Source organism: Haliotis asinina, chromosome 8 (assembly GCF_037392515.1).
Source record: "Haliotis asinina isolate JCU_RB_2024 chromosome 8, JCU_Hal_asi_v2, whole genome shotgun sequence".
NCBI classification, from domain to species: Eukaryota; Metazoa; Mollusca; class Gastropoda; order Lepetellida; family Haliotidae; genus Haliotis; species Haliotis asinina.
Window position 1 is genome coordinate 8,288,728 of NC_090287.1, and position 12,476 is coordinate 8,301,203.

The 12,476-nt window shown below is 35.5% G+C and overlaps 1 protein-coding gene across 1 annotated transcript in view; it reads left to right on the forward strand.

The window, feature by feature from the left end:
* LOC137294833 (calpain-9-like) overlaps positions 1-11,031 on the forward strand; it is a 37,561-nt gene extending 26,530 nt beyond the window's left edge. Inside the window, exons 9-18 of the mRNA XM_067825955.1 lie at positions 155-315; positions 4,243-4,454; positions 6,392-6,503; positions 6,825-6,882; positions 7,285-7,343; positions 8,166-8,234; positions 8,636-8,714; positions 9,206-9,322; positions 9,691-9,743; positions 10,546-11,031. Of these exons, the coding sequence (XP_067682056.1) occupies positions 155-315; positions 4,243-4,454; positions 6,392-6,503; positions 6,825-6,882; positions 7,285-7,343; positions 8,166-8,234; positions 8,636-8,714; positions 9,206-9,322; positions 9,691-9,743; positions 10,546-10,572 (947 nt within the window). The 3' untranslated portion in view covers positions 10,573-11,031. The remainder of the gene's footprint in view (positions 1-154; positions 316-4,242; positions 4,455-6,391; positions 6,504-6,824; positions 6,883-7,284; positions 7,344-8,165; positions 8,235-8,635; positions 8,715-9,205; positions 9,323-9,690; positions 9,744-10,545) is intronic.
* Positions 11,032-12,476: the final 1,445 nt, after the last annotated feature.

Below are 12,476 nucleotides of genomic sequence, written 5' to 3' on the forward strand. Positions count from 1 at the left end.
GGTACAAATTCTAGTTCTCGTCATTGCTGGAGGCAAGATTATAGGCTATGAATACACAATGCTTTTTATAAGTTGTCAGATCTAGCACAGTAGTATTTGTCAGTACACTTAAATGTAAGGTACAAAATCTAGTTCCATCACACCTTCATTGCAGATACTTTCTGGACCAACCCCCAGTACCATGTCCGTCTACAAGACACTGACGATGATGATGACAGCCATTGCAGCTTTATAGTGCAAGTAATGCAGAAAGACAGACGCAAGATCAAACATAAAGGACCCAGATTTCTTTACCTAGGATTTGTAATATACAGAGTAAGCAGCAGAAAGTAATACTTGTAATGTACAGGGTAGACAGAATGTAATATTTGTAATATACAGGGTAGACAGAATGTAATATTTGTAATATACAGGGTAGACAGAATGTAATATTTGTAATATACAGGGTAGACAGAATGTAATATTTGTAATATACAGGGTAGACAGAATGTAATATTTGTAATATACAGGGTAGACAGAATGTAATATTTGTGATATACAGGGTACACAGAATGTAATACTTGTAATATACAGGGTAGACAGAATGTAATATTTGTGATATACAGGGTAGACAGAATGTAATACTTGTGATATACAGGGTAGACAGAATGTAATACTTGTAATATAAAGGGTAGACAGAATGTAATATTTGTGATATACAGGGTAGACAGAATGTAATATTTGTGATATACAGGGTAGACAGAATGTAATACTTGTCATATACAGGGTAGACAGAATGTAATATTTGTGATATACAGGGTAGACAGAATGTAATACTTGTGATATACAGGGTACACAGAATGTAATACTTGTGATATACAGGGTACACAGAATGTAATACTTGTAATATACAGGGTAGACAGAATGTAATATTTGTAATGTACAGGGTACACAGAATGTAATATTTGTAATATACAGGGTAGACAGAATGTAATATTTGTAATGTACAGGGTACACAGAATGTAATATTTGTAATATACAGGGTAGACAGAATGTAATATTTGTAATGTACAGGGTACACAGAATGTAATACTTGTGATATACAGGGTACACAGAATGTAATACTTGTAATATACAGGGTAGACAGAATGTAATATTTGTAATGTACAGGGTACACAGAATGTAATATTTGTAATATACAGGGTAGACAGAATGTAATATTTGTAATGTACAGGGTACACAGAATGTAATACTTGTGATATACAGGGCACACAGAATGTAATACTTGTAATATACAGGGTAGACAGAATGTAATATTTGTAATGTACAGGGTACACAGAATGTAATACTTGTGATATACAGGGTACACAGAATGTAATACTTGTAATATACAGGGTAGACAGAATGTAATATTTGTAATGTACAGGGTACACAGAATGTAATATTTGTAATATACAGGGTAGACAGAATGTAATATTTGTAATATACAGGGTAGACAGAATGTAATACTTGTAATGTACAGGGTACACAGAATGTAATATTTGTAATATACAGGGTAGACAGAATGTAATATTTGTAATGTACAGGGTACACAGAATGTAATACTTGTGATATACAGGGTAGACAGAATGTAATACTTGTAATATACAGGGTAGACAGAATGTAATATTTGTAATATACAGGGTAGACAGAATGTAATATTTGTAATGTACAGAGTACACAGAATGTAATATTTGTAATGTACAGGGTACACAGAATGTAATATTTGTGATATACAGGGTAGACAGAATGTAATATTTGTGATATACAGGGTAGACAGAATGTAATACTTGTAATGTACAGGGTAGACAGAATGTAATATTTGTAATGTACAGGGTACACAGAATGTAATATTTGTAATGTACAGGGTAGACAGAATGTAATATTTGTGATATACAGGGTGGACAGAATGTAATATTTGTAATGTACAGGGTAGACAGAATGTAATATTTGTGATATACAGGGTACACAGAATGTAATATTTGTAATATACAGGGTACACAGAATGTAATATTTGTAATGTACAGGGTACACAGAATGTAATATTTGTGATATACAGGGTAGACAGAATGTAATATTTGTGAAATACAGGGTACACAGAATGTAATATTTGTGATATACAGGGTACACAGAATGTAATATTTGTAATGTACAGGGTACACAGAATGTAATATTTGTAATGTACAGGGTAGACAGAATGTAATATTTGTGATATACAGGGTAGACAGAATGTAATATTTGTGATATACAGGGTAGACAGAATGTAATATTTGTGATATACAGGGTACACAAAATGTAATATTTGTAATGTACAGGGTACACAGAATGTAATATTTGTAATGTACAGGGTACACAGAATGTAATATTTGTGATATACAGGGTACACAGAATGTAATACTTGTAATGTACAGGGTACACAGAATGTAATATTTGTGATATACAGGGTAGACAGAATGTAATATTTGTGATATACAGGGTAGACAGAATGTAATATTTGTGATATACAGGGTACACAGAATGTAATACTTGTAATGTACAGGGTACACAGAATGTAATACTTGTAATGTACAGGGTAGACAGAATGTAATATTTGTGATATACAGGGTAGACAGAATGTAGTATTTGTGATATACAGGGTACACAAAATGTAATATTTGTAATGTACAGGGTACACAGAATGTAATATTTGTAATGTACAGGGTACACAGAATGTAATATTTGTGATATACAGGGTACACAGAATGTAATACTTGTAATGTACAGGGTACACAGAATGTAATACTTGTAATGTACAGGGTACACAGAATGTAATATTTGTGATATACAGGGTAGACAGAATGTAATATTTGTGATATACAGGGTACACAGAATGTAATATTTGTAATGTACAGGGTACACAGAATGTAATATTTGTAATGTACAGGGTACACAGAATGTAATATTTGTGATATACAGGGTACACAGAATGTAATACTTGTAATGTACAGGGTACACAGAATGTAATACTTGTAATGTACAGGGTACACAGAATGTAATACTTGTACAGGGTACACAGAATGTAATATTTGTGATGTACAGGGTAGACAGAATGTAATATTTGTGATATACAGGGTAGACAGAATGTAATATTTGTAATGTACAGGGTACACAGAATGTAATATTTGTAATGTACAGGGTACACAGAATGTAATATTTGTGATATACAGGGTACACAGAATGTAATACTTGTAATGTACAGGGTACACAGAATGTAATACTTGTAATGTACAGGGTACACAGAATGTAATATTTGTGATATACAGGGTAGACAGAATGTAATATTTGTGATATACAGGGTAGACAGAATGTAATATTTGTGATATACAGGGTAGACAGAATGTAATATTTGTGATATACAGGGTAGACAGAATGTAATACTTGTAATATACAGGGTAGACAGAATGTAATACTTGTAATATACAGGGTAGACAGAATGTAATATTTGTAATATACAGGGTAGACAGAATGTAATATTTGTGATATACAGGGTAGACAGAATGTAATACTTGTAATATACAGGGTAGACAGAATGTAATATTTGTAATATACAGGGTAATACTTGTAATGTACAGGGTACTTGTAATGTACAAATATTACTATGTAATATTTGTGATATACAGGGTAGACAGAATGTAATATTTGTAATGTACAGGATAGACAGAATTGTGTATTTGAAAGATACAAGTCAGGTAAAATTAAACATTAGTAATATATGTGGGTTAAGTTGAATTGAATATTTATCCACCGCTGTGATTTCAAACTCTGTGTTAATTACCTCATTAATGTGCTTACATTTTTTCAACAATTCTCATTAGGTACTCATCAAATGTACTGTGAAGACATACTCTGCATTCACAGATTCCACACTGACTCCAACACTTTAATATTTTTAAATTGTAACTTTTTGGTATGGTGAAGAGAGTATTTTTAGGAAAAGAGAAGTAGGATCAGACTCAAATGACTGTCTATTACAAAGAAAATGTCAATAGTGAAAAGTTAGGTTAAACTTTTTCCAGTGAATACGAAAGTCTAGCTTTTCTGATAGTTTTCTCTTATATTGTGAATATATAGCGAAAATATATATACTACTGGTGAAAACACCCTGTTTACTTAACAGAAAGTCAGTGAAGTAATTGTCTTTATGTGGAGACTAAGTGACTGATCATCATAGGTGTTGCCTTGCAGTGTTCAAGGGACGACACCATGCCTCTCAACAAGGACTTCTTTGACTACAACAATCCCTATGCTCGGTGCAATGCCTTCGTCAATGCCAGGCAGGTGGTGAAGCGGTTTGAATTCCCTCCAGGGGACTATGTTGTGATGCCGTGTACATACGAGCCCCATCAGGAAGTGGACTACTATGTCAGGTTCTTCTTCGAGAAAGGAAACATTGCAGAGTAAGGACGGCATTATAATAATGCTGGACACAGTTGTTTTTCATTTTTTCATGTTCATTGTTTTTCATGGCATAACAACTTGATATGGGCAGAAAATGCGAGGTTGTTGTAGAGGTTTTGATCAAAATTGCAAGTACTGGTATGGTGTTAACAAACCTATAAACTTATTCAGAATTGGTTTCTGGCTCACCTAAGGGAGGTAATTCTGTGCGAACAATTTTGAATATTCAGTCCAAAATATCAGTCCACTCATGCATAATCATATTAGATGAGCCTAATTTTATGATTGTTTGATATTTTGATGACCAGTTCTGGAATCTGAGAAAGTTGAATACAGTCAAGCCGCGTTAATCTGAACACTTCTGTTTTTCATCAAAAACACCCGGATTGTGAAACGTACGGACTACTGAAGCAAACACCACTTCAGGAGAGTTAATTCCCTTTGACATACTGAGACAAGAACATACGAATGTATACATGTATCGAAATTGAGTAACGTGATTTGAAGCGGTGAAGCCACCCACGTGAATAGCCAAAATCATGCATGTCCATTTTGTTTCCAAAATCCTTAGCCTTTTCTAACAGGATATCTTCACTGACCGAGGCGTTCTTACTGGTCATTTCATTTGTCCAAACAAAAAGAGCTCCTCTAACTTTTGATGTTTGGCATTTCTTGCCCTAGTCAAAGAAACCGAATCTTCCGCAATGTTTAGCCACTTCTCCTTATTACGCCAAATGTCCGAAATTGTGCTCTTGCCGATTAAGTGTCCGAATTCTTGACCAAAATGCTTACTAATCAGATCAAAACTGGCTTTAGGATTTTTCTCTTTGTATCTACAAATTTCTCTTTTTTGTGCGGCAGTAATTTCACATCGTTTATGCTTAAGGGCGGGACTTGCCATTGTGACTGACATTTGTCAAGTGCAGCTGATCTCATTTTGACTCGATCGGTATTTTATATAGCAATGGAACATGACAGGTATTACTCAAACTAAACAAAAGTGAAACCTATTAACTGATTACAATCACAAACTAATGACATGCTCAACTCAGAAGTGTCACCTCAGTTAACAATTACAATTGAAGTCAGCCGATGAAGACCAGCGCTAATCACTGGCACTCACGAGGTAAGGCTATTATCCGAACCTTTTTGATGTACCGCCGGATTAATGAAGCAAAACCATGTGTAACTAGCCAATCTGTTACCGCTAATTAACGTCCAGATACGGAGACTGAAGCATCGGATTAATGAATCAACAGGTAATGAGTTTATATAGTAAACAAGATTGTTACAGCCAGCTACTGTTCGGATATCACGGGAATTGGATTGTCGGGGTCCGGACTAACGTGGCCTGACTGTATATTTATTCTCTGCGAAAACTCAAGCACTTCTATGATTTGAACCTTATTCAGTAACATGTTTGGAGCAGATAATTATCTTGGACATGTTGACACTGTGTTGATTTTAGGATAGGGAACTTAAGCAAGCAGCAGTAGCAGCCTTCATGCAGTGTGTTGATTTTAGGATAGGGAACTTAAGCAAGCAGCAATAGCAGCTTTCATGCAGTGTGTTGATTTTAGGATAGGTAACTTAAGCAAGCAGCAATAGCAGCCTTCATGCAGTTTGTTGATTTTAGGATAGGTAACTTAAGCAAGCAGCAATAGCAGCCTTCATGCAGTGTGTTGATTTTAGGATAGGTAACTTAAGCAAGCAGCAAATAGCAGCCTTCATGCAGTGTGTGTTTTTTTCATTTAACAATATTATCAGAACATTATTGTGAATGGCTGATCAAACTTACATTTTGATCATGGTACACAGTAATCTGTAGGCATTACCTGACTGCTTACATTTTGATAATGGTACACTATAATCTGTAGGCATTACCTGACTGCATCGTGATTGCCAGTGACTGATCATGAAAGGTTTCCTTGTACAGATACAGCGATGAGAAGCCAGCTAAGATCACCTTGCCTCCCCCAGAACCATCAGCAGACTACAAGGAACAAGAGGAAAAGTTCAAACAGTTTTTCTACAAAGCTGCAGGAGAGGTTGAAATAATTCTCTACTTCCATTCTAGTCAGTCAACAAATGCTCATGAACATAATAACACATAATTTATACACTCCATATGACTGAATCTCTTTGACAGATAAGGGAAAATGCTTCTGGCATCTAAACTAAAAGAAACAGATGTTCTACACTGACGTGTTTACAGACTTCCCTTTAGTAGGAGAAAGAGTTGTTTCCCTTGTGGAAAGGTCACCTGCCATACATTTTTTGTGTGGGTTAACAAGATTTGAAAGTTTGTTGTGATGCCATGCATGTATGGTAAAAGGGTTCTGGATGTTGAAATTCTGCTATTTTTCCAGGACATGGAGGTGAATCCCTTTGAATTGAAAATCGCCATTAATGATGCATTAAGAAAAGGTGAGTAGGATTGGAGATGTTGATTTTGATGCTGATATCTTCAAAATTCATTGTTTGATATTACTTGTTAGGCCTGTGATGTCCCTAATCAAGGGACTGCACCTAAAGTATATACTTGCCCAGTTTATCTGACAACAATAGATATACTGTTTATTTGTTCGTAGTTTTTAATACAAGTTAAATAGATTATGATCTGACATCTGTCACCAGAGTGTTTACTATTTCATCTGGAATTACTTGTATGATGAGTGAAATGTTTGACATGTGTATTAATTTACAGCTTACATTTCTAGTTATCCTGTTCCAAACTGTCAGTGCCCAGTTTTACTTATTTTATATTTTCTTGTCATATGACTATTCAGCTGTCTTGTCCTAGTCGTTCATATTTGACGTCTGTTCCAGAGCCCCTTCACAGAGAGATAGGAATCGATGCCTGCAAGTCTTTTGTGAGCCTTATGGACGTATCCTATCAATGTATCACATGTACATAATAAACTTAAAGAGTTATGATGCAATGTAGCAATTAAGGTGTATGCTTGTACCCTCAAAGACCATGAGTCAAAAGATAAATATCTGTTAACATTATAACCAAATATTGATTATACTGAACACAAACCAAAATTGCTCTAGGAAGGATGACAATATATGGATGAACAACTTCTTTATTGCTATGGGAGCGATGTTGGTTCTAACAGCGTTATCAATTAAGTGATATATGCCTCTCAAAGAAGTCAAAATTGCTCAAATATGTCATATGCATGGTTCCAACAACAACATAGACTTATTTATCTCTGAAACCCGCCTGAAATAACATGTTATCAGAATGTAGAATGTAGTGCAAAGAACCATATCACCATATCATTGCCAAGGATATATAATCTCATATTAACCCATATCATGATCTGTCAGTTCTATTTCTGTGTCCATGGGTTTTTATCGAAGTGTTGGATATCTAACATGTGTTACACATGTCATGTTTGGGGTTACACTTTCTCAGTTTGATATCTACTGTTAGCCTCAGCTCTCTTGTGAACCAGTTAGCATGTCAAGATCTGATCATAGGCTCAAATGTTTTGAGACCTGCCCGAATCTCCTTGTGTTTCATCACTGGTCCGTTATCAATCTCAAAGTTCACTCACTGACTAGACAAACAGTCTTAGTAATGTATGCTGCAGTCCTTTGGAAAACAATAAAAACTTGCTGAAGGCTCACACTGTATCTTGTAAAGGAATATTATGTTGTTTACCAAGATCATATAGCAAATTGACCTTAACACTACCAAGGTAGACAACTCTGGTCGACTTGGCATCAATGAGCTGAGCTACTTGTGGAATCATCTGCGCAGCTGGAAGGTTGGTATATATCTCTGACATAAACACAAACATACTGGTTGTGTCAACCTTTGTTTTCCCATTTCTCCCAATATCTTTATTGATATGTCTTCTTTTTAATTGTTTAAAACACAGTGTTTCAGGGTCATTTCAGACCCCTTCATGAGGTGAACTGACATTTGATAGTTCTTGGTCAACAAGTAAGAACAATGTGAACAGCTTGAAATATTCTTGTTATATCTTTTTTAAATTTACCAACAATTGTTTGACAGTACAGGCCATACAATTTTTTCTGAATCCATGATGCATTATTTTTGCCCTTGGCATTCATTTCTGAATGTAATTTATTTGTAAGAGCTGAGAACAAATTTTCAGGAAGATTATTTGTTTCTCACATTGCCAACAAACTGATTTCATTCCAGAAAGTCTTCTACCAGTATGATGCCAACAAATCAGGAACTATGAACTCGTACGAGTTACGGAGGGCACTACCTGCAGCTGGTGAGTCACACAAACCAACACAGAAGTTTGTCTTCAGGTTGAGTTCATAAATCATGTTCTCCAACATAGTGTTTTTTTGTTTGTTTGTTTGTATGTTTGTTTCTTGTTTAACACCTAAATCACCAGTATTCCAAGTGTATGGCATCTGTATTGAAATGATTGAGTCTGGACCAGACAATCCAGTGATCAACATCATGAGCATCGATCTAGGCAGTTGAGATATGATGACATGCATCAACCAAGTCAGGGAACATGACCATTTAATACCCTTAGTCGCCTCTCATGGCAGGAATAGGCTGCTGAAGACCATTTCTAACTGGAATCTTCACAGATTTATGTGAAGCCTATGTTTTGAAATGCTTGAATACTGCTTTGAGGGACAGCAAACAATCAACTCTGAACAATCTTATGAACAGATGAAATAATAAATCAGTTTATGAAATTCAAGTTACAAAAAGTGATTTGTTATGTAAGTTTTTCACCTTCAATAGGGTACCAAGTGAGTCACAGAACAATGGCTGCCATCATCTTCCGCTATGGCAATGAAAACAATCGCATCGAGCTGGACAACTTCCTCATACTTCTTGCCAGACTCATGAAACTGTTCAGTGAGTAAAACGTTATGAGTTTTGAAAACTGTTGACCGAATAAAGATTTTTGAGTCACAAACAATGAGAAAATTAGTTGATAAAATAGTATCCATTACTTCCCGTGATTATCAGATTATTATTGTCTATTTCCATCCCACAAAATGGCCCTGAATATATTCTGTTTCCTTTTCTGATTTGCATTTATTAAATTTGTTTGCAGTTATTTCCTTTGGTCAGGCGTCACTATAACATAAGAAAACATCTCATGGCCTGGCACTGAACAGGGTTATACTGTCCACAGCTACAGGTTGTATGTGATGAGTAGTCGTATAGAACATCTTTTCATCATTTGTATATGATCAGCAGTACATCAAATTCTCTTACAGACATATACAGCAAGCACGAAACAAAAGGACATGCAGAGTTCTCACTACAACAGGTAAGCGTGACTACACAGCTTTGTTGTTTATATCTGAATAATGCACAGCAACATAATGTTTTTAGGATTATCTAGTACATCTATGCCATACAGATTAAAAGAAACAATGTCTTACTTGTTCTCGCTTTTTCATCAAGCATTATGAAATAATAATACTGCATTCGTGTGAACATTATTATATGAAGTTATTTGCAAATCAAATATTTTGATCAAATTACTTGGTCAGAATAATAGATTAATTTAGCTGGATGTGTTTCTTAATGTCCTCCATTTTCTCTATCAAAAATACAGAGAAAAACTGCTGGTTCCTCACATTTAAGCATTGCTATTTCAGAGTGATCAAATATAGATGTATTTCTTGTAACCCATTACCTGCCAGTCCAACATATACCTATGTCCTGAATACTTGGTCTAGCTATACTGAACAGCAAAAGAAACACAACTCTGGGTTTTTGTCACATTTTTAAATAGAAGACATAAACATGAACGCTTACTTTTATTTATGAGATTTCATTTTTCTGAAACTTGTTTCTTTTGCTGTGCAGTATATCATCACAGGTATGTCATATTTTGGTCTAGGTGCTGAATGCTGTGTGTCAGGTTAATAGAGGAATGCTATTATTGTGGCATTAAGCTGTATTAGCTTAGAATCGTGTTTTCTTTTATACATTTAAGAAACAAAATTATTTATATGGAATTACCCTGATCTGACATTTTTTTTGATATTTTTGTCTAATTTGGAGTCATTGTTATAGGTGGGTAGCACCATGTATGTGACATGTTTTGTATTTTATCTTTTCAGTTGCTGGAACAGTCTTTGTATTCATAGCACAAGGCAAAGTGACCACAGCATTAGCTTCATAACCTCAGGAAATTGTGACCATCATCAATCAGTCATCATCCTCGACAATCCAGGGAGTTATATCACTATTAGATTATGAATCCTAGATCCATCAATCATTGTTTCAAAAGTGATGTTAATCATCTAACAGTATAGAATTTATCTTTTTCAATAATAGCATTGGGTTCAAGATGAAGGTATATTAGCAAATGTGTCGAATTTGTTTATAATATATCCCCTGTGTTATACAGGCTGTCTACTGCCAATATGGGCCAAGACTTGGCAATGTCCAGCCAGGTCAGGTCCTATAACTATTCTGGAAGATAGTGTGAGGAACTTAAAGGTCACATGCAACCAAAAAATCAAACATAATTAAAACACATTTATCACTTATTCATGACTTATAATATACATTGCTGCTTTTAAAAAAAAACCAAATAAACAAAATTATAAGCGTACAATCGCGATTCAAAAGTGCAATATTTTGTACTTGGGCTTACTTCCCTCGAAACGAAGCCCTGGGGAAACCGAACCCAGTCATAGCGGGTGGATATGCACTCAAGTGTAACGACGGCTTCCGATTGGCTGTTCCATTTGCTGACATGCTGAGGGTTCATTGTGTGTACAAAAAGATGATCTGTTTGATGGGCAATTTAGAAGTATAGCCAGTCACAAGAAAGTAAGATTCTTTGTGGATAACAGCTTCCTTTTGTGTACTTGATGCGTCGTTTCAGTATGGATTCATATATTGTTGTCAAGCAAAATCACATACACCAAAAGAAGTCGATATCCATGAAGAATGTATATAGAGATGTTGGGTTTAGAAAATACATGTTCTCTGAATTTGCGCTTGATCCAATAAAAAATCATGTCAGTAGAGATGGTAAACTACTGCGTGGCTGGAATCTGTCATTCGTCCAAGTACAAAACAGGACTGGAATCTGGAGTTTGCACAAGTTTCCGTCAGATCCAGTCATCCGAATAAAATGAATGTAGTTTGTTTGCAACCTACAGACATAAAAACATGTCATGTGTATCACACATGCCTAATTACATAATGTGGCATAATGTAACGGGACTCGGGTGCTGGAGTCATAAATCAACTTATTTTCTTTATGTCGTATAGTCTGATAGGTGTTAAGTTCAAATTGCACGTTGAAGCTGTGTATTGCATGTTGTCTTTAGCAGACAGGCAGACAGACATATAGGTGTGAATAAACGAGACACTGAGTTTTCTCTGTGACAGAGACTGCTTACCATGATCAACAAGTTGTTTTATGTAACGAGTAGATTATGTACTTGTTTGTGTACACAACCAAGACTAGACTACTGCTCACGACCTCAGACGCTGGGCATGCATACTGTTTCAAGCTCCGCGAACCTATTCACTGCGCATGCGTTATGGACGCAGCGCAGCACAGCTGCTGAAACCAGTTTTCCCCCCAGCGCTGGGGGGAATTTAGTGAAACGTTTAAACTCCGATTTCGCGGGCTTTTTTTTCATCGCATTTTTTTTCAACTTTACAGGTTGAATTGGCATTTTTTATGATTTGTTTCGGTAAGTGCACACCGAAAGGTACCAGAATCTGCAAAGTTGTGTTTTACGTTGCATGTGACCTTTAAATAAGATCATCAGTAGGAGGTTGTAGAAAATGTACACTGTAACATGTCATACCAGTGTGAAGATTTGGCAACAAATGCACAGAGGATTCCACCTGCCATATATTCTGAATGTGATCAAAATGTGGTAAATCATAGATTTTGTGCCATGGTTGGAATTTAACAAATAGTACAAATCAAAATACTCTCAACATATTAAAGTGCACTTGTATAACCTTGATTCATTGATACTGGGAAAATGCTGGGGAAAATCATATTTCAAATGCATGATCT